This window comes from Pteronotus mesoamericanus, unplaced genomic scaffold, assembly GCF_021234165.1.
Source record: "Pteronotus mesoamericanus isolate MK-2021 breed Mesoamerican mustached bat unplaced genomic scaffold, CSHL_Meso_final contig_317, whole genome shotgun sequence".
Taxonomy (NCBI): Eukaryota; Metazoa; Chordata; class Mammalia; order Chiroptera; family Mormoopidae; genus Pteronotus; species Pteronotus mesoamericanus.
Genome location: NW_026555133.1, coordinates 1,706,764 through 1,731,797, shown reverse-complemented (window position 1 = coordinate 1,731,797; position 25,034 = coordinate 1,706,764). Strand labels below are relative to the sequence as shown.

General features: G+C 46.6%; 3 protein-coding genes across 15 annotated transcripts in view; 1 reads left to right on the top strand and 2 right to left on the bottom strand.

The window, feature by feature from the left end:
- The first annotated feature begins 18,923 nt into the window (after nucleotides 1-18,923).
- The window catches only part of CHRNE (cholinergic receptor nicotinic epsilon subunit), a 143,416-nt gene continuing 137,305 nt past the window's right edge, over nucleotides 18,924-25,034 (top strand). The window contains exons 1-12 of one of the 3 annotated variants that reach the window (XM_054575806.1): nucleotides 18,924-19,016; nucleotides 19,287-19,429; nucleotides 19,567-19,611; nucleotides 19,727-19,836; nucleotides 20,075-20,137; nucleotides 20,438-20,538; nucleotides 20,943-21,143; nucleotides 21,226-21,340; nucleotides 22,571-22,685; nucleotides 22,760-22,946; nucleotides 23,042-23,148; nucleotides 23,242-23,521. In XM_054575806.1, coding sequence (XP_054431781.1) covers nucleotides 18,971-19,016; nucleotides 19,287-19,429; nucleotides 19,567-19,611; nucleotides 19,727-19,836; nucleotides 20,075-20,137; nucleotides 20,438-20,538; nucleotides 20,943-21,143; nucleotides 21,226-21,340; nucleotides 22,571-22,685; nucleotides 22,760-22,946; nucleotides 23,042-23,148; nucleotides 23,242-23,391 — 1,383 coding nt within the window. In that variant the 5' untranslated portion in view covers nucleotides 18,924-18,970 and the 3' untranslated portion in view covers nucleotides 23,392-23,521. Of the gene's footprint in view, nucleotides 19,017-19,286; nucleotides 19,430-19,566; nucleotides 19,612-19,726; nucleotides 19,837-19,981; nucleotides 20,138-20,437; nucleotides 20,539-20,942; nucleotides 21,144-21,225; nucleotides 21,341-22,570; nucleotides 22,686-22,759; nucleotides 22,947-23,041; nucleotides 23,149-23,241; nucleotides 23,522-25,034 lie in introns of all 3 variants that reach the window. The other 2 variants (XM_054575805.1, XM_054575807.1) reach the window with 2 other exon arrangements.
- Nucleotides 21,497-22,388, bottom strand: CUNH17orf107 (chromosome unknown C17orf107 homolog). Its single transcript, XM_054575896.1, is given in 5 exon segments — nucleotides 21,497-21,560; nucleotides 21,655-21,950; nucleotides 22,037-22,089; nucleotides 22,092-22,202; nucleotides 22,305-22,388. Coding segments are annotated over 5 exon segments (603 nt in total). The 5' UTR covers nucleotides 22,384-22,388.
- MINK1 (misshapen like kinase 1) overlaps nucleotides 24,039-25,034 on the bottom strand; it is a 59,317-nt gene continuing 58,321 nt past the window's right edge. For all 11 annotated transcript variants that reach the window (XM_054575792.1, XM_054575793.1, XM_054575794.1 and 8 more), the window contains one exon: nucleotides 24,039-24,886. In XM_054575792.1, coding sequence (XP_054431767.1) covers nucleotides 24,803-24,886 — 84 coding nt within the window. In that variant the 3' untranslated portion in view covers nucleotides 24,039-24,802. The remainder of the gene's footprint in view (nucleotides 24,887-25,034) is intronic.

Sequence of the window (25,034 nt, the reverse complement as noted above, 5' to 3'; positions counted from 1 at the left end):
TCTTTTCATATAATTCTAGGTTGGTTTGCTCACATTTTCTTTAAAACTTTTACATCTTCCCTGGCTAGTGTGGCTCAGTGGACTGAGTGCTGGCCTGTAAACAGAAAGGTCGCCGGTTCGATTCCCAGTCAAGACACATGCCTGGGTTGCAGGTGGGTCCCCTGTCAGAGGTGCATGAGAAACAACCACACATTGGTGTTTCTCTCCCTTTCTTCCTCCCTCCCTTCCCCTTGCTCTAAAAATAAATAAATAAAATATTTTTAAAAAATTAAGAGGAAATTTACCACCCTGGCTGGTGTGGTTCAGTGGACTGAGTGCTGAACTGCGAACCAGGGGGTTTCAGGTTCGATTCCCAGTCAGGGCACATGCCTGGGTTGTGGGCTGGGTCCCCAGTCGGGGGCGCAGGACAGGCAACCACACATTGATGTTTTTCTCCCTCCCTTTCTCCCTCCCTTCTCCTCTCTCTTTAAAAAAAAAAAAAAAAAAGTAGAGCTACCATATACCCAGCAATCTCTCTCCTGGGTAGCTACTCAAAATTTTTCAAAATGTTTTTTTGTAAAGGTATATGTGCCCCTATGTTCACAGCAGTATTACTTACAATGGCCAAGACACGGAAACAACATAAGTGTCCATCAACAGATGATTGGATCAAGATATGGTACATATACACAATGAAATAATATGCAGCTATAAAAAGATAAAATACTGCCATTTGTAACAACATGGATGGATCTTGAGAATATTATATGCTAAGTGAAATAAGTCAGACGGAACAGGACAGGAGCTGCATGATTGCCCTCATATGAGATAGAAAACAAAAAGCAACAAATGAGGAAACAAAACAAATAAACAAAAACAAACTCATAGATACAGACAACAGAATAGTGGTTACCAGGGGGGAAGGGGAGTAGGGAGAGGGTGAAGTGGGTGAAGGGCATCAAATATATGGTGATGGGAGGGGACGAAACTTTAGGCAGTGGGCATACCATAAAATATATAGATGTCATATTATAAAGGTACATAGCTGAAACTTATATAATGTTATTATTAACCAATGTCACCCTAGTAAATTTAATTTTAAAAAGTACAGAGCCTCATAAGTTAAAAAAAGAAAGAAAGAAAATAGGAGTGGCTCATCTATTTCTTTTGAGGGGGTTTGTCTTTTATCTGTTTGGTTTATTTTTAAAGATTTCACTTATTTATTTTTAGAGAGAGGGGAAGGGAAGGAGAAAGAGAAAGAAACATCAATGTGGTTGCCTCTCATGCGCCTCCTACTGGGGACCTGGCCTACAACCCAGACATGAGCCTTGACTGGGAATCAAACTAGGGACCTTTTGGTTCACAGGCCGGCACTCAATCCACTGCTACACCAGCCAGAGCTGGTTTGCTTTGTTTTGTTATCAGAGTTACGCTGGCCTTGTAAAGTAAGTAGGAAATTTTTATTCTCTGGAAAAATTAGAGGTTATAGGGATTTTCCATTCTATGCAGTTTTGGTGGAATTCACCTGTAAAATCATCTGGACTTCATGCCTTCGGGGGGGATTGCTTTTTGAATACCTTTCCAATTCCTACTGTAATTATTGCTGTGTAGAGGTTTCTACATGTTGAGTCAATTTTGATAATTGATATTTCTACTAAAATATCTCTCTTTTTAAAAAGATTTTATTTATTTTTAGAGAGAGGGTAAGGGAGGGAGAAAGAGAGGGAGAGAAACATCAATGTGTGGTTGCCTCTTGCACACCCCCTACTGGGGACGTGGCCCACAACCCAGGCATGTGCCCTGACTGGGAATCGAAAGTGTCCCTTTGGTTTGCAGGCCGGCATTCAATCTACTGAGCCACACCAGCCAGAGCTAGTTCATTTTGATTTGTTATCAGTGTTATGCTCGCCTTATAAAGTAAGTTGGAAATTTTTATATTCTCTGGAAAAGTTAGAGATTTTAGGGATTTTCCATTCTACGCAGTTTTGGTGGAATTCACCTGTAAAACCATCTGGACCTCATGCTTTCGGGGGGGTTGCTTTTTGAACACCCTTCCAATTCCTACTGTAATTATTGCTATGTAGAGGTTTCTACATGTTGAGTCAATTTCGGTAATTGATTTTTCTACTAAAATGTCTCTTTAATGTGGCTGTTCAAATTTATTATTGCAGGTTTGAACATTTATACTTTTATCATTTGTTAAAAATCTCTGTATCTGTAGTTAGGACCCCTAATATTGTTTATCTGTATTTTCTCTCTTTTCTTTCTTTCTCTCTCTTCCTTCCCCTGCCCCTTCCTTTCTCTCTTCATCAGACCTGCCCTATGTTGGTTTATTTTATTGGACCAGTCAAGAACTAGATTTATTAGTTTTACTAGTCAGTTTTGTTTTTTTTCTATTTGATGATGAATGTTTAGTTTTATCTTTAATAATTCCTCATGTGTTAAGCTAGTTTATTATGTTCTCTTTCTACCTTTTTGACTTGAAATCTTAGTTCACCAAAAGATTGAAAATACAACTGTTTTTTGGTTTTCAGGTAAATCCACTTAAATTATATTTTTCATTTGAATACTGCTTTGTGCCATCTCATGTTTTATCATTAATACTGTTGTCAAGCTCATTCACCGAGCTTCAATTTCTTTTTTTATCCTTTTCTTTTAAAAAAAAAAAGATTTTATTTATTTACTTTTAGACAGGGGGAATGGAGGGAGGAAGAGAAACATCAACGTGTGGTTGCCTCTCACGCACCCCCAACTGGGGACCTGGCCTGCAACCCAGGCATGTGCTCTAACTGGGAATTGAACCAGCACTCAATCCACTGAGCCACACCAGCCAGGGCATCAATTTCAACTATTATATTTTTCAGTTTTAAATTTCCATTTGGTTCTTCTTTAGATCTATTTCTTTGCTGAAGCTTTCTATTTTTTCATTTGTTTCAAGCAATCAAGCATTTCTTGTTAAAGCATTTTTATCATGGCCATTTGAAAATGTTTTTTCAGATAATTCTAACACATTTGTCCTTTGGGTGTTGGCAGCTATTGATTGTCTTTTTTCCTTTAAGTTTGAGATCTTTCCAGATCTTGTATGATGATTTTCAATGGAAACATGGACATTTTTCTGATGCTAAAATTGTTTGTTTTAATCCAAAAAGGTCTAAAATACTCTTTTCTATTATAACATTTTCAGAGAAAAAGGGAAAACACAGGAGGCAGGAAAGGGGACGAGGTGCCAAGCATGTGCCTTCTGACCAGGTCCCTGCAGTGGTCCACCGGGCGCCGTAGGGCTCGGCCAACACTCTCTCATTTCGTTGGTTATTCGACCATCATTTCTTGTCAGTGAATGTTATGTACTAAAGTTCAGGAAAACCTTCATAAAACCAGTCTGCCGGTCACCTTCAAGGTAAACTTCCACCTGTGCGGGATGGCCAAGTTGATGCTTGAACATGTCCTCTCAGACCTGTGGGTGACCCCCAAGGAAACGGTTCCATGAGGCTCGGTGAGGTCCGTGGCCCTGGCCGTCCTCACGCACTGGAGCCCCAGCGCTCCGGCCGCAGCCCTCAGACAGGAGGCTGCAGGGGAGGAACTTGGGTTGGAGGCAGAGGCTGCAGCGTAAGCGGCGCATGGTCTCCCTGGTGGCAGAGCTGGCAGTCCCTGTGCCCGGCCCGCCACCTCCCACCTCCTCACACTTGCACAGTGCACAGGGCCACGCCACGAGACTGGGCAGATGTCACAGAGACAAGCTCTTCGTTCCCCGCAGCTTGCTCGGGAGGTGCAGGCTCGGCCCGCTTCCTCTGGCAGATGGCTGCAGCGCCCTGGAGCTCCCGTCCCAGGCCTCCTGTTTGGCCATCTTGCTGCCTACAGGCACAGGGAAGATCTCCAGGTCTTAACATGTGGGTGCAGCAGTTGAAGGATTTTCTGAGAGGCTGTTTCCTGACTCTCCTATTCTCTCCCACTGCCTTTTTACCCCTTAATCCTCATCCGAGGATATGTTCATTGGTTCCATAGAGAGAGGAAGGGGCAGGGGAGAGAAACATCAATTGGTTGCATCTCCTTTGTGCCCCGACTTGGGGGTCGAACCTGCAGCCCAGGCATGTGCTCTGACTGGCTCGAACCGCAACCTTCTCGTGCACCGCGCAGCCCTCCAGCTAAGGGAGCTGCCTTGCCAGGGAGCGACTCTCTTACTCCTGCTCCAGGCGCACACTCTGTGCTTGACGCCCGTGGAAACCTGGGCATTTTTTGTATTATTTTATGAGACTCTGGACCCTCTTTACACCTGTTTTACCCGACGTTCTCTGACAGTGCTCTGGCAGGGAAGGGAGAGGTGCTGCCTTTTTACTGCCAGATGGAGGTAGAGCTTCAAGTCCCCCAACCAGCCTCCGTGGGCACCTGATGGAGGTGAGGGCTCCTCCTTCCTGCTGGATGAGGGTGGCTCCAGTTCCCCGCAGGTCTCCGCAGCCGCTTCGGGGAGGTGGCCTCATTCCAGCTGCAGTAAACGAAGTTCTGGCTCCCCGTGGGCCTCTCTGACAGCGCCCCAGCAGGGGCTAGGGGACGCCTCGGGACTCCCACGCGGGCTCTCCAATGACCCTGTCGTGGGAGATCTCATTACCAGCTGGGGGAGGGGTGGAAGTCCCCGCTCCCTCATTGACGTTCTCAGAAACCACCCTGGCAGGATGTTAGGGTGCTTCGTTATATCCTGGGAAGACTGGTAGTCTAGGCTCACCTCTCGGCCTTTATTGGTGTGGGCGTGGTCAGTTTTTCTGTGGTATTTGGCTGGAATAGAGTAGTTATATTTTAATTTTTCTGTCTGGTTGTTTTCTAAGTTTTCTGTCTTGCTAGGCTACCTTTTTCCTGGTCCTTCGGCTAGAGTGAGCGGGGCTTTTTTGTTTGGTTGGTTTTTGTTTTGATTTTGTTTTGTTTTTTTTTGCCTGTGCCTTGGAGTTTCCAGCCTGCTGACTTCTTCTAAGACTGGGACATGCAAAGCAAAAAGAAAACCAGTGTCACTCACCATCGTCTTGCTGTTCCCTGGGTTTTGAGGTCCCTAGTGTTCCTGCCTTTTCTCCACCATTCATCTTCTTATGTTTGCTGTATAACAATGATACACACACACACACACACACACACACACACATGGAGAGAGAAAGAGAGAGAGATGGATAGAGATAGACAGATATGGACATATATGTTTAGGGTTTTAGTTGCATTTAGTGGGTAGAATAAGGACAAGTACATCTACTCTATCTTCTCAAAAGTATGTATCTTGCAGGCATTATGCTACCTTTATATTGCAAATTTCTAAAGTTACTTCAGTTGCAAAAAGAAAAAAAAACAAGAAAGAAAAAATAAAAATAAGTACATTGCAGCTGACAATAAACATCCATGTATTGTGTGATGGTTAATTTTATGTATCATCTCAGACTCACTATTTATAAACATTTTTTCTCATTTGCTTTATCACTTTCTCAGGTGTTATTCCTGAATCATTTGAAAGTAAGTTGGAGACATCATGTCCCTTTACCACTAATACTTCAATATGTGTTTCCTAAAAACAAAGACATGTTCTTACATAACTGCAGTATAGTTATTAATGTCAGGAAATGGAATGTTGATGTAATACTATTATCTAATCCACAGTTTATGTTCTCATTTTGCCAGTTGTCCCCCAAATATCTTTTATAGCTATTTTTTTCCCTGTCCAGGATCCAATCCAGGACCATATTTCTTTAGTTTTCTTTAGTTCCTTATTTTTTATGCCTTTGACATTTTTGAAAACTGCAGTCCAGTAATTATGCGAAATATCCCTCAATTATGTAGAATTCCCCTCCATTTTTCTGATGCTTCTCATGCTTGGGTTTGGGTTATGTTTTTCTGGCGGGACTATTACATGGCGGTGTGTCTTTCTCACTGCGTCATATCAGGAAATACATTATATCAATTTGACCCATTACCAGCGATGTTAACATCACTAACTTGGTTCAGGTGAAATCCACCATGTATCTCCACTGTCAAGATTTTATATTTCCTTTTTGCAACTAAGGATCTAGGGGACAGGGGGAGATACTTTGATATATAAATATCCTGTTCCTAATCACATTTTGGCCCATAAGTTGCAGCATCTGTTGATGATTTTTGCCTGAATCAATTATTGCCATGAAGGCTGAAAAAAAATGTTTTTGGTGATTTAACTTTATTCCTTTTTCCTTGTAATCAAAAGAATCTGACAGACAACTTAGAATCAGAAGTGGTGTTTCATGGAACGGATCCTGAGTGCCAGCGGGCATGATGGAATGTGTCTACCCAGTGTTTGCATGGCAAAGCCGCTACTCAAGCTTTCCAGGGTCCGGGGAACTCTAGGCATGAGCAACCTGTCAGTAGGGCTGTGGCCGATTTGGTCTCTGGCTGCGGATCCATTCCTTCCAGGAGTTGAACTCTCTCGAGTGAATTAGTCACTGTGTTATAAGTTTCTACAACCCTGCCAAAGCCATTATGGAACGTTGTTTAATGCCCTTCAACCCCTCTGGATGGCAAGCTTTGGGGACAGCAGACTCTCAGAAACAGCCCGTGCTTCACAGTCCGAGGGAAGAATGACCACATTAAATAAGACACCTCTGTGTCTCTTGTCTTGCTTTTATATGCTTCCTTTAGTCTCTTTTAGTATTGCCTTGACAAGGACCCTGCCAAAATACTATCTGCACATTGGCCGAAAAGATGCCGCTTTGAGGGACTGTGCTCCCCCGGGTCCCTCCCTCCACAGCGCCAGTCCGCCCACGCGTCTGCAGGGGTCATATTCGCCGTTGTGCATTTTGTTCACTGCTGTTGCATCAGCGCTTGGCGTGTCGCCTAATGAATACTTTTTGAGTAAATTAAGGAATGTAAACAGAGTAGGCATACAATAGCGGGGAGAATCTGTGATGTCCTTTGTTGAGCAGGAATTGTTCATTTTAATGCACTCAAATTCATCAGTGTTTCCTTTTATGGTTTGTGATGTGGGTGTCTTGCTTAAGAAATTCCCACCCCAAGATCACAAAAATACTCTCCTAGATTTCCTTCTGTTAGCTTTATCATTTTACCTTTTGTTTTAAAGTATTTAATCCACTTGTAGTTTACTTTTGTATATGGTGTGAGGTAGGGATACAGCTTTATTTCTCTTTCTCCATAAAATGAGGCAGTTACTCTTACCCTGCCTGCTAATCCAACCTGTTCCCACTGACGTCACCCTACCTTTTTCCTATACCAAGTTCCGTATGCACGTGAGCTGTTTCTGCAATCTCTATTCAGTTTCTTTCTTGTATTTTCAGTTACTAAACAGTACCAAGAGTGTTTTTGTGCGTGTTTGTTTCTGTTATTTGTTTGCTATGACTGTTGTGGTATGTTTTATATCTGGCAGGCTGACTCACTCCTCTTCTCTTTTTCAAAACAGATGAGCCTTTTCATGTACCTTCATAATGTCATATACATTTCAGGATTAAATTTGTCAAGTTCCCCCAAATTTAACTTATATATTACTTTAGGGAGAACTGATATCTTTATAATATTGAATTGACCCATCCAAACAAATAGTTTATACTGAACTTTTATGTCCTTTAAAAGTTTCAAATTTTTCCATAAAGGTTTTACATAAACAAAAAAATTATTAATTACTTAAGTTATGAATACTTTGATTTTGTTACCATTATAAATAATATTTTGTTTTCTATAATTTCTAGTTGATTATTACCAATGTAAAGGAGAGCTATTAGTATTAAGTTTTTCTTGTATCCAGTGAAGTCCCCAATTCTCCTATTGGTTCTAAGGGTTTGCTTATTGTTTCTGATAGATTTTTTTTTACAAAGGTAATCATTTCATCACAGGTAACAACAGGTTTATCTTTTCCCTTCCTGTTTATATCCTGCTTGTTTCATTCTCTTATCTTTGTACATTGGCCAGGTCCGCCAGCATTGCAGCAGAGGCGATCCTGTCTTACTTCCGTCTTCACAGGGAGGGCATCAGTAAATAAGTTAGTTGTAGGGGATTTTTAATTGACTTTAGAGAGGGCGAGGAAGGGAGACAGAAACGTGGATCTGTTGTTCCATTTATTTATGCATTCATTGGTTGATTCTTGTATGAGCCCTTACCGGGGATCACATCCACAACCTTGGCATATGGGGACAACGCTCTAACCGACTAAGCTACCTGGCCAGGGCAGTCCTAGGTTTGGTATTCATTCATTCATTCATTCACTCACTCACTCACTCATTCGTTCGTTCATTCATTTAAAGATTTTATTTATTTGTTTTTAGAGAAAGGAGAAGGGAGAGAGAAAAAGAAGGAGAGAAACATCGATGTGTGAGAGGCCACCTGGGGGCCTGGCCCACAACACAGGCCCGCGCCCCGACCGGGAATCTAAATGGAGATCTTTCAGTTCGCAGGCTGGCACTCAGTCCATTGAGCTACACCAGCCAGGACTGTTTCGTTTTGTTTTGTCTTTTTCCAAAGACAGATTTATTTTCCTAATCTTGAAAAATTGGGACTGACTGGGGATTTAGAAAGTAAAATTATACTTTCATCAATTTAATTTGTTACATGAATTTTATTTTTGTCCTTCCATGTGTTCCTAATGGTGAACGCTACTAAGTCCTCAAGGAGGGTCAGGGCCCCATACTTCACAGTGCATTCTGACCACCAGAGGCATTTGTGATTATTCAGACTTTCTACGCTTATTTTTTCTGACATTTTTAAAATTATTGTTATTTTGTTACAGTTGTCCCCATTTTCCCGCCCTTTGCCTTCAGCCCAGCCCACTCTGCCCCTGCTCCCACAGTCAGTCCACACACCATTGCCCATGTCCATGGGCCATTCATGTTTTTTGACTGATTCCTCCTCCTTCTTTCCACCATTTTCCCTCTGTCCCTCCCCTTGGCAGTTGTCAGTCTGTTCCATGTTTCCATGCCTCTGGTTCTATTTTGCTCATTAGTTTATTTTGTGTATTAGATTCCTAGGTTTTTAACATATAGTCTTTTCAAGTGAAAGAAGTTGTGTCTATACCTAGTTTTCTGAACTTCTAAAAATTAAAATTAGACATCACACTCTGTTTTTTTCCCCTATTTTTAATCATAGAATCATGTGATGTTTCTCATTTAGTCCACTAATGAAATTAATAACATTGGTAGATTTTCTGATAATAAGCTATTTGAATTGGTAGAAATGGTATCAGCTGCACATAACAGAACACCAGCAATGGTATGTTAAACCTACGGGTATTAACTTCTTAACAAACATTCTGGAGTGAGCCGCTGCAGGTTGGTCTAGCAGCTTCACAGTGTCATCCAGTAGAAGGAGCCAATTTTTCTATTATGCCATCAGTACACTGGCTTTTTGCCCTCATGCTGGTTAGTCACCTCATGGTTGCAAGATGGTTGCCATATTCAAAGACAAAAACCTGGTGGCGAAAGAGAGAGCGCAGGAGCGGGAGCACAAAACTGCTTCACCTCAAGTGACTCTCCTTTTACCAGCCAAGGAAGGATAGACTTTCCCAGGGGCCCCCTCCCCCAGCAGACTTGTCCTGGTGTCACTGGTCAGAAATAGATCCTGGTGCTCCTGGCTGCAAAAAAGTGTGGCATTCTGCGTGTCTGGCAAAGGAGAAGGGGGTGGCTGTGACTAGCTGTGACTCATCCCTTGGGGCTAGGCACATGCGGCTCCCAACAAGATGGGGTTCTGTTGAGGAGAAAGAATGTGGGATAGAAGGTATGCAAGCACATCATCCTTGCACGTCTGGGACAAGCTTGACTTAACCATGTTGGACAATTCCTTTTTCAAGAAACTTTTCAATTTCATTGTCCCATGTTTTATTTAAGATTTTTATATTTATCTTCATAAGTGAGTGAGACCTATATTTTTATTTTCTTGTGCTGTCCTTAGCTTAAAAGAAAAACAACTTCATAAAACTAGTTGGCTTGCCTTCTTCTATTTTCTGGAAAAACATATAAAATACAGATACTCCATTCCTTGAAAATTTGGTAGAACTCATCTGTAAAGATACCTGAGTGTGGGCTCACTGCATGGGGGCATCTTTCATTACCATTTTATCACCAGCTATTCTTCACAACTGCTTCTTTCTGCTTCAGTTTACTGATATTTCACTTCTTTTTGTGTATATAAAGTAGTACTTGTTTTTAGTAAACAAATTAGTAGAAAATCCAGCCTTGGGATAAAGCAAAGAGAATTGAGTGTTTCAGATTCTTGCTCAGTAAAGCCTTTCCTCATGTTAAGATGATATGAATAAATAAATCATAATCAGCCCTGGATGGGTGGTTCAGCTGGTTGAAGTGTTGTCCTGTACACCAAAAAGTTAGGGGTTCGATTCCCAGTTAGAGCACATACCTAAGTTGTAGGCTTGATCCCTGGTCAGGGAGAGTATGGGAGGCAACCAATGATGTTTCTTTCTAACATCAGTGTTTCTCTCTCTCTCTCTCTCTCTCCCCCTCCCTCCCCTGCTTCCTCTCTCCTTAAGATCAATGAGCATATCCTTGGGTGAAGACTAAAAAAATTTTTAAAAAATCATAATCAAAGATAGGGATGTTTTCCCTATTTAGACCATAGATGGAAAGTTAATTTTACACTTTATTATATACAACTTTAATCACATATTCCCTTAAAAATCTGTTTTACATATCCTTAAATAGAAAGGATCAAGTGGTCAGAAAAAACAAATTTCTCCAATAAAACCTGGTCACATTTGATCAATATGCAACATACTATCTAATTCAACTGCAAGACTGCTTTCAAAGGCATGAGAGTGTTACCAGCTCTAACAGGTGTGAATTTATCTGCCCTTATGTTGCTTTGGTTCAAAGAGTACAATAGAATCATTAACAGCAAACTAAGTGCCTAATATTTTGCCATCATTAACTTATTAACTTACTGTTGGCAGAGAAATACTCTTGTTAAACAGTTCTAGTCTAACAAAAAATATGAAAGGAAGTTTTTTTGTTTTTGTTTTTGTTTTTGTTTTTTTAATGAAATCACAGTACCAAGAGAATTTTTATAAGGGGAATGTGGAAAGGCAAGAAGAAGATCAAACCAACTGTCATGAGCAAAATATTTCAGAAAACGTTATCTGTGTTAAAAGTGTGTCCCCCACAGTTGCATGAGTAAAAAGGTGATAATGCACATTTGAAAAGAAAATATAATGAATTATATTTATTTTCTATATTATACAACTGTCATACTTTAAAAAAAATTGACATAGTCCATTAAAGTGTAATCCATGGCATCTGAAAGCAAGCACTCTTTGTAATTACTTAAAATGGACTTTCAGAAGTGTGATACCAAGACCGATGTTCTGTAAGTAGTTCTCCATTGCACGTGTAAACATTAGGTCTTACTTTAAATTTTTAACTAATAGCTTTTTAAAATTGAGCAATAATTTATGTACAGAGAAATACACTGCTCTTAGGTACGCAGTTCCAGGAGTTTGGACAAATGTGTCCCTCCATATAATCAGCACCCTGTCAAGACAGAGAACATTTCCATCAATTCTCTTTCTGGTCAGTCCTCCCAACCAAGTAACCATTGATCTGGTTTGTGTGTAAAACTTTTGCGGACATATATTGTCCTTTCTCTTCAATAAATACCTAGGAATAGAATTGTTGAAGAATTCCTAGGTCTGGAGAGAAATGCCTGTTTAACTTTGTAAGAAACTGCCTGTTTTACAAAGTGGTTGTCTATTTTACACTCCCACTTTCTTAAAAATTTGAGTTCCACTTCCCTGTAATATTAACAGTATAAATTTTGTTTTTGAGGTATAACTGACATACCACATATTCATTTCAGGTGTAGAATATGATTTGATATTTATATATATTGTTAAATGATCACCACAATAAATCTTATTAACATCATTACTATACATAATTACAGAAATTTTTTTCTTGTGGTAAGACTTTTTAAGATTTATTCTGTTAGCAACTTTCCAATATATAATACCTAAGCTAAGTGTATTAAAAGTCAATAAGACGGAGAATTATTTGAAAATGTCTTAATTCAGTTTGGCACAAGATATATCTTTTTGTATGAGTTTTTAATTGTTTTTTAATATAATGATGAACACATTCGAGAAATATGCCCATTTATTAGAAGGCAAACAAATTAACAATCCATTTTTTTCCAGCAGATTCAAAACGTTGATAAAACTATTGAGAGAGCTACATATATTTGCTACTAAAAAAAATTGACTTATCGAGTTTCTATTTAAATTCTCTCCCTGTAACTGATTGTCATCGGAGAAAAACAATGCAACAAACATTATGATACAGACTTTTCAGAATGAAGAGCTTATTTACCTCATCTTTAACAAAACATTTTAAACAAGATTCATGAAAACGCAGTAAGAGAGGAGGAGCGGGGCCCACTGGACCTCCCGCGCATCCCTTTGTAATCGCTCTGTGCTTGCGGAGCCCCCGGGGCACTTTGGGCGCTGGGCGTTCTTTGCAGTTTTCCTCTCGCTGGAAACGTCTCCTGCACTGTCAGCATCAGCGGCTTCCTGGCGGTGGCTCCCCGGTGGCACCCCTTCTCCACCAGCCTCTTCCCACTCTGAAGCCCGGGGTGTCCTGGAAACTTTCCCTGAACGTGCCATCTACTACTCCTGGCTGCTATTGAGACTTCCTTTCCCCCCTCATTTTCTTGTCTTCCTTCTGTTCTGAAGTGGGACGCCGATTGGAGAGCTCCTTAACCCGAGGGCTCGTTTCTTCTTCCCCGAAGGCGGTAAGGAGACCGCTGCCTGGGAAGGGCAACGCTTCACCCCGGGAGGGTGGGGAGTGGGGCGGGGGACGGGGGTGTTTGGGACTCCCTGGCCGCGCTGAGGGTCCCCAAGGGGACCCCTGAGCTGCGTCCCTACTCTTCCTTCCCACCCCCACCCCTCCGCCTCCCCCTCTCTCTCATTTCTGCCACTCTCTTTTTGAAGTTACTTATCATGACTCGTGACCATTTTCATCTCTTCCCTTCTGCTCTGGCCTGCCGGTGCCCTTCCACACGGGACCTGCCGCCGTCCCTCTTCCCTGGGGTTTCTCACAGTTTCACGGCTGCGCTTCTATATTGGCTACATCTCTAGATTTGGGTTTTGAAGAGGGAACCAGCAGGCCGAGTGATTTCACCACCCTGTCAACTTTTAATTTTTTTTTAAACGAGCACTTTATTAATAGAGGAGACAAACTATTATTTGCATGTCTTTTCTCCCAATTTGTCATTTGCTTGCATTTGGTTTTCTATTTTTGACCCTACAGAAGTTTTCTGTATTTTTTCTTCTTTTTTATAGTCTTGGTTTGGGGCTCCAGGGAAGAAAGGCCTTCTCCCTCTGAGATAATGAACTCACTCATTTTACTCTAGGACTTTTTTGGCTTTATTTTACATTCAAATACCTGACCCCCCCAAGTGGAAGGAGACAGATGGGGTCTCATGGTTATTCTGATGATTGGTTTTCCAGTTGTTCCAAAAACCTTTATTTGATTAAGCCTTATTTTCTGCATTAATGTAATATTTTATCTTCATTCTATTGCAGATTCTCATATCTTGGAACAAATATTATTTTGTTCCATTGATATGAGTAGACATGTTTCAGAAAAAAGAGATACATATATGTAGCTAATACATCTGTTGAAAAAAAGGCTTAACCTCCTTTATCAAGACATGTAAATCAAAATAATGAGATAGAAGTTTTCACCTATCGGTTTAGTAAAATTTGATACTGTTAGATGGGATGGCCAATAGACATGTGAAAAGATGCTCAATGTCACTAATCATCAGAGAAATACAAATTAAAATCACAATAAGATATTGCCTCACACCTGTCAGAATGGTTATCATCAATAAATCAACAGACACGTTTTGGCAAGGATGAGGAATAAAAGGGAGTCCTCGAGCACTGTTGGTGGGAATGCAGACTGGTGTAGCCACTGTGGAAAACAGTATGGAGAGTCCTAAAAAATTAAAATTAGAAATACCTTTTGACCCAGCAATTCCACTTCTGGATATTTATCCAAAGAAATCTAAAACACTAATTCAAAAAGACATGTGCACCCCATGTTCATTACAGCATTATTTACAATAGCCAAGATATGGAAGCAACCTAAGTGCCCATCAGTAGACAACTGGATAAAAAAGATGTGGTATATATATACAATGGGACATTATTTGGCCATAAAAAAGAATGAGATCTTGCCATTTGTGACATCATGAAGGAAGCTAGAGGGCATTGTGCTGAGTGAAATAAGTCAGAAAAAGACAAATACCATTATGATTTCACTTATATGTAGAATCTAAAGAACAAAATAAATGAACAAATAAAACAAAAGCAGACCCATAGATTACCAAAACGAAACAAAACCCAAAAAACAAAAAACTGATGGTTGCCAGGTAAGAGGAGGTTGTGGGGGCTGGGTGAAAAAGGTGAGGGAACTAAGAAATACAAATTGGTAGTTACAGAATAGTCACAGGGATGTAAAATATAGCATAGGAATATGGTCAATAATAACTATGGTGTGAGGTGAGTACTAGACTTACAGGGGGGGATCACTTTGTAAATTATATAAATGTCTGATCACTATGCTGTACACCTGAGACTCACAAAATAATATTAGATGTCAGCTGTAATTGAAAAATAAATAAAGATTTTTGAAAACAAGAGAAAAATATTTGATAATGTTCTCTGCTGGGAAGGGTAGGAGGACACAGACATTCTCATACTTTGTTGGTGTGAATGCTTTTTTGGAGAACAGTTTGGCAAAAGGCATCAACAGTTTAAAAAAAAAAAAAAAGTATGGCCCTGGCCAGGTAGCTCTGTTGGTTAGAGCATCATAGCAACACACCACGCTTGTGGGTTCGATCCCCGGTCAGGGCACAAACAAGAATCAACCAATGAATGCAAAAATAAGTGGAACAACAAATCAATGTTTCTCTCTCCCTTCCTTCTTCTCTCCCTAAAATCAATCAATAAATAAACATTTAAAAAATGCATGAACTCTTCGCCCCAGCAATTTCACTGCTAGAAATTAACCCTATGTATATATTTGCAAAAGTATGCCAAAGGTAAATGCATAAGTATATTTGCTGTTGCATAGTATGTTATTGCAAAACCCCAGAAGGTTAGTACTTTCAATGTCTATCCATTGGGAACTGGATAAATTATCTATCACATTCAGACAAGTGAACACCGTGCAGCAGTTAAAAAGAACAAGAAAAACTTTAAGTACTGACATGGGCCAATCTCGACAAGAAGTTGCAGAATAGCAAACATAGTCTGATGCTTTTTGTTAGCGCACACACATATGTTAAATATAAACTTACATATGCTGGACTTTGGTCTAGGAAGATTTACCCTTAACCAAAGCAGTTAACCTTTGAGATAAAGATGGAGTGGAAACAAGAAAGCTTTTGATTTTCATTATGTCTTTCTGCACTCCTCAGTTGTTCTAGTGATAACATGTATTACTTCTTCCTGCCAGAAGGGTTTTTCTGGCATTTTTATGAGGCATTTTTGTTTACATTATACTAGTTTATTTTTTAAAATCCTAACCAAGAAGTGGCTCAGTGGATTGAGTGTCAGCCTGCAAACCCAAAGGTTGCTGGTTCGATTCCCAGTCAGGGCACATGCCTGGGTTGTGGCGAGTCCATGGTTGGGACACATATGAGAGGCAACCAACTGATCTTTCCTCTCACACATGGATGTTTCTCTCCCTCCCCCCTGCCAAATGAATAAATAAAATATTTAAAAATGAAAAATAATGTATTGGGCAAGCAGCCTGCGGAAAGAGACAGGCACAGCTGCACCTCTGGAGCTTCTGGGGCCAGGGGCTGGGATGCTGGAGACCTGCTCTTGCCTCTACTTGTCCTTCTACATCGGCTGCCTTCTCTCTCAGTCACGTGAAAGATGAGGAATGAACATGGCTTCCTTGTGCACCTAAATTTTTCATCTTGCGGCTCCTACAGCAAAGGGAGACGGACTGCCTCAGTTTCTGCTTGACAAAATTCTCAGGGGAGAGCTTTCTCTTACCTGGCTTGGATCAGGTGTTCCTTCCTGGGTCTATCAATGCTAGCCGGAGTTGGGGAGTCTCTAAGTACCTGGGAGACCCTCTGGAGTCACATGATTGGAGAACAGTTTTCAGTAGAAGGAAGGGTGCTGAGAAGATAAAGCACTCATTTTTTTAAAAAATTAAATTTATTGGGGTGATATTGGTTAATAAGATTATATAGGTTTCATGTTTATATTTCTATGATACGTGATGAGTATATTGCATTGCCTACCACCCAAAGTCAAATAATCTTCTGTCATCGTATATTTGAAGATGCTCATTCTTTCACTTATTCATTTGCTCAGTGAATCTTTCTTGCGTGCCTGTTATACACTGGGCTGTGTGCTATGTGGCTTGAACACAGTGAACCATCAAGCTCTCAGTAATCAGAGAGCTTAGGTTCCAGTGAGGGAGACAGTTTAGAAGTCAGTGTGTGCTGTCCCTGTCCTACAAAGGGAAACGGGGTTCTTTTTGGTGCACGCAGCAGGGGCTCATCAGAGCAGCGTGGGGATATTTCCACTGGGAGGACACTGATGACTAAGAAAGAGAAGCTTGGCAGGCCCAGCCAATGGGGGCAGCTGCAGCTGTTCTGATTTACCAGCCAAGAGCTGCAGGTGAAGGGAGTGGCTTCCTGTTGAGCTCAGATCTTTGGGTCTAGCTTAGAAGTCAAGGCATCCTCAGAAACAAAATTGTCAGGCAGCCTGCTAAGGTTCTGTAGAATTTTTATTATAAAAATACAAAATCAAGGCCCTGGCTGGTATGGCTCAATGGATTGAGTGCCGGCCTGTGAACTGAAGGCTCGCTGGTTCGATTCCCCATCAGGGCATGTGCCTGAGTTGCAGGCTGGTCCCCAGTTGGGGCTGTGCAGCCGATTGCTGTGTCTCTCACACACTGATGTTTCTCTTCCTCTCTTTCCCCCTCCCTTCCCCTCTCTCTAAAAGTAAATAAATAAAATCTTTTAAAACAACGACAACAACCAGGTCTGAGTTAGGTGCCTGACTCCACCTACTTGCAAGAAAGCCTCAGTCCCTCAGGCAATTGTGATCCTGAGCAAAGCAAACAGGAAGGGGGAGGGGAGGGGTGGCGGTGGGAGGTAGCTTAGCGCTGAGCCAGCACAGGTGGGATGGACTGCAGCCCGAAGTGGGGAAGGGAAGAGGGGAGGGGTGAGCGCCCCTCCTAGTGGCTCCCTAGGGGAAGGTCTCTGATGTGCTGACTTTGCTAGAGGTGCCGGTGGGATTCACTGGTCTGAGTAAGGACCCAGCACAGCAAAGCGCTCTGTGTCAAATGTGGTCTGCTGCGCTAATGACCCAAGCAGCAACACCTGGGGCTTGGGCAGCAAGGGATGAGGATTTTTACTCACTCTTCCTCCACCCTAGACTGCTCTTCCGCAATCAGGCTGTTGGTCCAGATGTGGCTTTGCCTCATCACTGTATCTTTTCTTGTATGATGTAAGCGGTGAGAGAGAGAGAGAGAGAGAGAGAGAGTTTTATACATGATGTAGTGATGGTGATTAAATTGAGGATTTAGCCCATATATTGCAGAATGGATGGAAATTACACCTGGAAGAGTAAAACTAAGGACATTGTGGACAATGAGGTTGAAAGCTTTTTTCAAAAGGCCCCTGCCACAATCATTTCTGGAAGCAAGACGTCACGTTCCGACCTTGCCGGGGAGGATAGAATGCGTTTTTAGTTGTAGCAGTGAGAATGGGATCATGACAGGGTATTCTCGGAACTATATATGTAAGCAGCCCTGACCGGTGTGGCTCAGTTGACTGGGCATGTCCTGAAAAGTGAAAGGTCACTGGTTCGATTCCCGGTCTGGGCACGTGCGATCCCTGGTTGGGTCATGTATGTGTGTGTTGCGGGGGAGGGGGCTGGTCAATGCTTCTCTCTCCCATCGATATTTCTCTGTCTCCCTTCCTCTCTAAGAGCAATAAGAAACACTGAAAGGATCACAGACAGACAACAGCATGGTGGTTACCAGAGGGAAGGGGGTGGGGGGATAGTAAAGGATAAGGGGGCCAATTATAGGGTGACAGAATGTGATTTGACTTTGGGTCGTGGGCACACAATGCAATATACAGATCATGTATAACAGAAATGTACACCTGAAACCTATATGACCCTATGAACCAATGTCACCCCAATACGTTGAATTAAAAAAAGAAAAGTGTGTATGTTTGGGGTAGGGAAGAAGGTATTATCATATGTGGCCACGAGATGGCAGCAGACAGAAACTGGCCGCGCACACTCACAGAGGCAAGGAGAAATTGGCGCGTCTGGCAGGCGCCCACAGAGAGGGGTTGGGGGTGGCAGACATGGGAGTGGGTTGTAGGAGGAGGTGGGCCCTGTATTCCAGCATGGTTATGTTTGCCAGGTGGAGTCTGTTACTGCAGACTAACCCCTGTGACTTCTCATTACTAGGTCTTTACAGACACTTTGCTTTTGCCAAACTGTGCCAGCAGAAACTGCATTCGTGTGACCTTGCCTGTGCTGGGGGTGGGGGGTACTGTGTGTTCCACATGGATGAGTATGGGAGGCAAGGGGTGTCACCTGCACAGGGCCGCTTATTTAAAGGACTCGAGTGCATGTTGAAAGCAAGGCCTCCCATCCCCCTACTGCCAGGCTTGTGGTTCCAGGCGCTCTTAAAGGACCTGCTCACCTGAATCCAGCATGCTCCAGTCACGAGATCAGATTTGTGGCTGGCGGAGGTAGCCAAAGATAAGGCAAAGGATGCTGAGGTGGGGTGGGGGCAGGGAACACAGGATGAGACAGCTGTCTCTGGAAGCAGACAAGATGTTCCTGGCTGCAGTAGAGGTGGTAAGAGGATTAGGTGACAGTCCCCTAACCCAGCCCGGAACTAACACCCCCCGCCCCCTCACTCACACGCCTTGGCCTGCCCGGCTCCAGGCCTGCCAAAGCTCAGAATAACCCTGAGGACCAGACAGCGGGATGGCTGGGGCTCTGCTCAGCGCCCTATTCCTCTTGCAGCTTCTCGGTATGAACAGGGGTCGGGGGAGGTGGTTGGACACACACACGGAGACACTAACATGAGGAAGCAAGGCAGACGGAAACTAGGATGTAGACTGGGGTGCAACATTTGGTCCCCAGACACAGTATCGTTGGTTAAGAAGACATACATGGAAAAATACAGTCTCAGAGGCAGACACAAAGACGCAGAGCCCTACACAGACCCAGAGGGGACAGAGGGGAGAGGACCCCTAGCCTCTTCCTCTCTAGTGACTCCACTGCTTGACACCATCCCCAGGCAGAGGTGAGGGGACGAATGAGGAGTTGCGCCTTTATCATCATCTATTCGACGACTATGACCCAGGACACAGGCCAGTGAGGCAGTCTGAGGACACTGTCACCATCAACCTCAAGGTCACCCTGACCAACCTCATCTCACTGGTAAGATACTTCACTAGCACTCCTAGCACCATCTCTGAGCTTCAAATTCCACTTCTGGCCCCAGCCGCTGAGCTCTGTCCTAAAGCTCACTTCTGGCCCTGGAATCCACTTCAATCACCCTCATCTTCCATGCGCAGAACGAGAAAGAGGAGACCCTCACCACCAGCGTCTGGATTGGAATCGTGAGTCAGATCTGGGGGTCAGTGTGAAGTCTTGTCCCCGGGGAGCCCTTTCTCCCAAACTCACAAGCGCCCGGTGGGAGACGCAAGGCCCAGGTCCTGCGCCTTCCCCCCTTAGGACTGGCATGATTACCGACTCAACTTCAGCAAGGACGACTTTGGGGGCATAACAACCCTGCGGGTCCCTTCAAAACTCGTGTGGTTACCGGAGATTGTGCTGGAAAACAAGTGAGAACCGAGCGGAAGCCAGGCTGGAAGGAAGCCGAGGCCTGAGGGGGCTGGGTTGGACCTGGTTGGGGTGGGGTGGGGGGTGTTGCTTGGAGGGCGAGGGGCCGCGGACCTCCGCAAACGCTGGCTTTCTGGGAGCCCACAGTATTGACGGCCAGTTCGGCGTGGCCCACGCCGCCAACGTGCTGGTCTATGAAGGCGGTTACGTGACCTGGTTGCCCCCGGCCATCTACCGCAGCACCTGCGCCGTGGAAGTCACCTATTTCCCCTTCGACTGGCAGAACTGCTCGCTCGTTTTCCGGTGGGCAGTTAGTTACTGAGAGGGCCAGGACGATTACGGGATTAGGCGAGCAGGGGACGGGCCCGGAGGGCAACTCTAATGTGGGAGCGGGGCTTTGTGCTGGGGGCGGAGCCAGACTCTAGAGAGGGTAGGGGCTGCTCCTGGGAATTAGAAGTAGGGAGTGGAAATCCCTAAACTCGATCTGGGTAATGGGGGTGGGGCATTATTATCTAGAGCCCGATCCCAGCTTCCTGAGCAGGGCCCGAGGCTAGGACCTGGGTCCGAGTTTCAGGGGTGCGGACTCCCGCCCTGGCTCCGCAGCTCTCAGACGTACAATGCCGAAGAGGTAGAGTTCGTCTTTGCGGTGGATGATGACGGCGAAACTATCAACAAGATCGATATCGACACTGAGGCCTATACTGGTGAGGTCCTCTCCTGTTCCGAAAAACCCGCTTCTAGGCGGGTCCAGAGAAGCGACTTGCAAAATGGGGCTGCCCCAGACCACCAATACTAGGGATTGATTTTGACAACCGCGCTTTAATTTGCCCCTTTCCTGAAATCATTCTCGATTGCCGGAGTAGTCCTACTTCCTCGCGGTCGCTCCGTACCTCACCGCGTGTACCCCTTTCTGCTCGTGCGCTATTTGCCCTCCTGCCGACGGCCCGTGGCCCAAGCAGCCCAGACCACCTGCTCCCACCCACCCTGGTCCGGACTACTGCCATACTCTCTTCTGCCGGGGGTTATGGGCTCCCACCCTCCGGTGCGGAGCCTCAGAGCAGGGCGCCCCAACCCTGAGAGCAGGCTGACCGCGCCACGCGTCCCGCAGAGAACGGCGAGTGGGCCATCGACTTCTGCCCCGGGGTGATCCGCCGCCAGGACAGTGGCTCCGCTGATGGTCCAGGGGACACTGACGTCATCTACACGCTCATTATTCGCCGGAAGCCGCTCTTCTACATCATTAACATCATTGTGCCCTGCGTGCTAATCTCAGGCCTGGTGCTGCTCGCCTACTTCCTGCCGGCGCAGGGTAAGGAGTCGCCCTAACCCTAAAGCCAGGCCCGTTTCGGGGGAGGAGAGGGACAGCTGCTCTTACTGGGCGCTCCCTCCAGCCGGTGGCCAGAAATGCACCGTATCCATCAACGTCCTACTCGCCCAGACCGTCTTCTTGTTCCTAATTGCCCAGAAAACCCCAGAGACGTCTCTGAGCGTGCCGCTGCTGGGCAGGTGAGGGCACAGGGGGACCCGCCAGTCCCCGCGTGGGGGCGTGGCTAGGGCAAGGGGCGGGGCCAGGCTGGCACGGGGTGGAGCCAGGAAGGGCGCGGTCGGGGTGGGCGAGGCCAAAGCCAAACAGGGTCGGAGCAGCTTCGCTGACTTGTCCCTTTATTTGAACGCCGGGTGAGGCTGGGTCGATGGAGGCTTCTCTGGTACGTCCTCCGCCCTGCTGCTGGACGCCACCTAAGGTCTCCTGAGTATCTCCGTTGAGGGGTGAGGAGACAGCTCGGAGCCTCACTTCGCGCGGCCTCTGACCCCGAACCCACCGTCCCATGCCGACCTCTCCACGGGTTCCGGGGGTTCCGAGGTCAGCTGGCGTCCACATTGCTGCACAGATGAGGCGGACCCTCGGCAGACCCTGTCCACGTAGGCATAGCCACGCCCCCTGGAGCAGGAGCCGGACGCTCGAGCCCGCCGCGCCCGCTCGCCGAGCCCCCTGCCCTGCGGCCTGGGCTACCGGGGCCAGCGCTCTGTCAGGGTCCCCGCCGTCTGGGGCTGGGCCCGGGCTGCTGCCGTCGCTGTCTAGTCACCGCACCTCCTGCTGTAGCCAAAGGGCTGCGATCTTCATTGGGGATACCAGGGTTAATTGGGGGCTGCAGAGGACCCTATCTCCCTTCCCTGCTGCTCCTCAGCCCCCCAGCACCCCACCTCTAACAAGGTGGCGCCAAAGTTCATGACACTGGTCGCGGCTTCCTCGGCTCTCGCGGCTCCAGCGGCTCCAGGGACTTGAGCTCCCTGAACCTCTGCGGCAGATCCTCCTGAGCTAGGGCCACAGCGAGTTCCAGGGAAGACAGAAGAGGGGGCTGGAGGGCCGCTCGGAGAAGCAGCGAGGGCAGTGGAGCAAGCGGGTCATAGGACAGAGGCCACGGTGGGGCTGCTGGAGACCTTCCCGGAGGGCCTCGAGGTGCCGGGCCACGGCGTCACCTCACTGCCGTGGAACTGTGGAAGTGGTAGACCCCCAGCAGGGTTTCCAGGGAGCTGGGGGTACACTTCATGGCGGCTGCGGGCGGCAGGAGCGGGGAAATGGCCGGGTCACTCGTGCAGCCCCGCGGAGGACGCGCCCTGAGCCGAGGGAGGCCTCACCCCACCTCCTGCGGTGGCGGGGGTCAGAGGACCCGCGGCTCCAACTCTGACTCCGGGAGCTTGGGGAGGCTGTGACGTCACGCACTCCGGGCTCCCCAGGTACCTCATTTTCGTCATGGTGGTTGCCACACTCATTGTTATGAATTGCGTCATCGTGCTCAACGTGTCTTTGCGGACGCCCACTACTCATGACTTGTCCCCGCGGCTGCGTCACGTAAGCGTCTGGGGGGCGGTGGCCGGGCGGGGGGAGGGACTTCAAACTAATCACCGCCCCGGGCCCTACCATAGGCCTTATTGGAGCTGCTGCCGCGCCTCCTGGGCTCAGGCGCGCCCTCCGAGGCCCCCCAAGCCGCCTCGCACCCGAGGCGGGCATCCTCCGTGGGCATATTGCTCCGCGCGGAGGAGCTGATACTGAAAAAGCCGCGGAGCGAGCTTGTGTTTGAAGGGCAGAGGTACCGGCACGGCACCTGGACCGGTGAGCGGAGTGGCCCGGGTAGGCCAACGGGGTCGCTTGCAGTGGGGGAAGGCTTCTAATAACCGACCCGGAGTTACTGGCCACCCTTCCCGCAGCTGCCCTCTGCCAGAGCCTGGGTGCCGCCGCCCCCGAGATCCGCTGCTGTGTGGATGCTGTAAACTTCATGGCCGAGAGCACGCGAGACCAGGAGGCCGCCAGCGAGGTAGGGTAGGAGCCAGAGGCTCTCCGCACTAGCTCTGGCGTGGCACACTCCTGCAGCCTTTACGGACTCAGCTTGTGCCTGTCCCTTCCCCAGGAGGTGTCCGACTGGATGCGCATGGGGAAGGCCCTTGACAATATCTGCTTTTGGGCGGCTCTGGTGCTCTTCAGTGTGGGCTCCAGCGTCATCTTCCTCGGGGGCTACTTCAACCAAGTGCCCGACCTGCCCTACCCGCCATGTATGTAGACCTGGGCCGGTGGCCGCACGGACGGCAACTTTCCTATCCATTTCCACAAGGAAACAGATTTTGAAAACCAAGTTGCTGCCACTGCTATATTATGATGCTTTACCACTGCTAATAAAGAATTAGTACTTTGTAGACACGTGTGTGTGTGTGCACAAGGGGGTATGTCTGGTCACGGTGCAGAGATCAGGAGGCGGCAGACGGTGTTTCAAGTAGCCTCTTGGATGCCAGTACTCTGGACAGCAAAGGCCCTCCCAGATTCGGCCACCATGGTCTCCCAGCTCTGCTCAGGTCCCAGCCCCATGGGACCCTGTAGCCCTGGGAGCCACTCACCTGTCTTTATCTACTTGATAGCCACACAGGAGATACCACTTTGCAGGGCTGGTACTTAGGGATTCTGGAGCCAGGAAACCAGGTCTCTTTGGCCTGACCCTGTTTGGGAGGGGACCAAATGCCCTCAGGGCAGGCCGCCCACAGGCCCACGGTTTCAGGCTGAGGAGGAGGCCCTGGCACTGCCCACCTACCTCCCCGCAAGACTCACACTGTAGATTCCACCCCACCCCGCCCACTTCATCCCAACTCTGTTAGCTTGTCCTGACTAGTACCTGGATTGTGAGAGCAAACAAGGAAATGGGGCCTGAAATGGTGGGAGCTGGTTGAATTGTCTTTATTAACAAACGGGATATCCAAGGCCACTACAATGAGGAGAGGTAGGGGCAGGGAGGGAACAGGGCTACTTGCTGCTCACGTTATATACAGATGCAAGCAAGTGGGTGTGGAGGGTGACCGCTCCCTGCTCCCTCCCTCCACCAGGGAAGGGCAGAGGCTAGAAGAGATGGAGGTTGTAGAGGGGGAGATGTTTTGGCTGGCGGGGTCCCCCTTCCATTCCCTGGGATTTGGGGGGAGGGGAATCATTAAAGTGCTTTCAGAAAATGAGGAAATGGTCCCTGCCCCTGGAGTGGCTGGTGACCCCCCCCTAAAACCTAGGGCCCAGTGACACCCCCCCAGGGTCTGGTACATTCAAGGGGGGAGCCGGCTCCCCTGACGTGCAAATAAAGGGGCCCAGGGCCCTGCCCAGTCAGCAGCAGTGGGGTACGGGGTCCGAGCCCCAAACGCTCTCCTCTTTAGTGGAGAAAAGGGGGGATGGGGCTAGGCCCACTCAATTCCTGTTAAGGGGAAGCTGTGCCTCTCCCCAAAAGATGGGACAGGCACAGTTTTGGGGAAAGAACATGTTGGGGAAGAGGGTGGTCACGTGATCACAAAAGCATTAGGGGTCAGAGGTCACGTTCCCAGCAGGCTCCAGTGAATCAAATCAGTAAAAGCAAAAGCCCAAGAAGGGGAAAGCAGGGCGGCCTGGGAAGTCTGGCTGTGGGGGGAGCTGGGTTCATGAGGGGAGCCCCAGCCCAGGGTCTGTCACCAGTTCATGATGCAGTTGCGGTTCAGAGTCATAAAGTAAACTTGGCTGCTGCCCCCGGAGCGGACTGAGGCAAAGAACACCTGGGTGGGGAAAGAGAAGAAGTCACCGAGGAGGTGGGGCTCAGTCACTGGGGAGAGGGAGAGAGAAACTAAGGTGTAGTGTCTCGAGAGCTACCACCATCCCCTGAAGGGCAGAAGTGCTTGGGGAAGAGGGTGGCTGCTAGGCCTC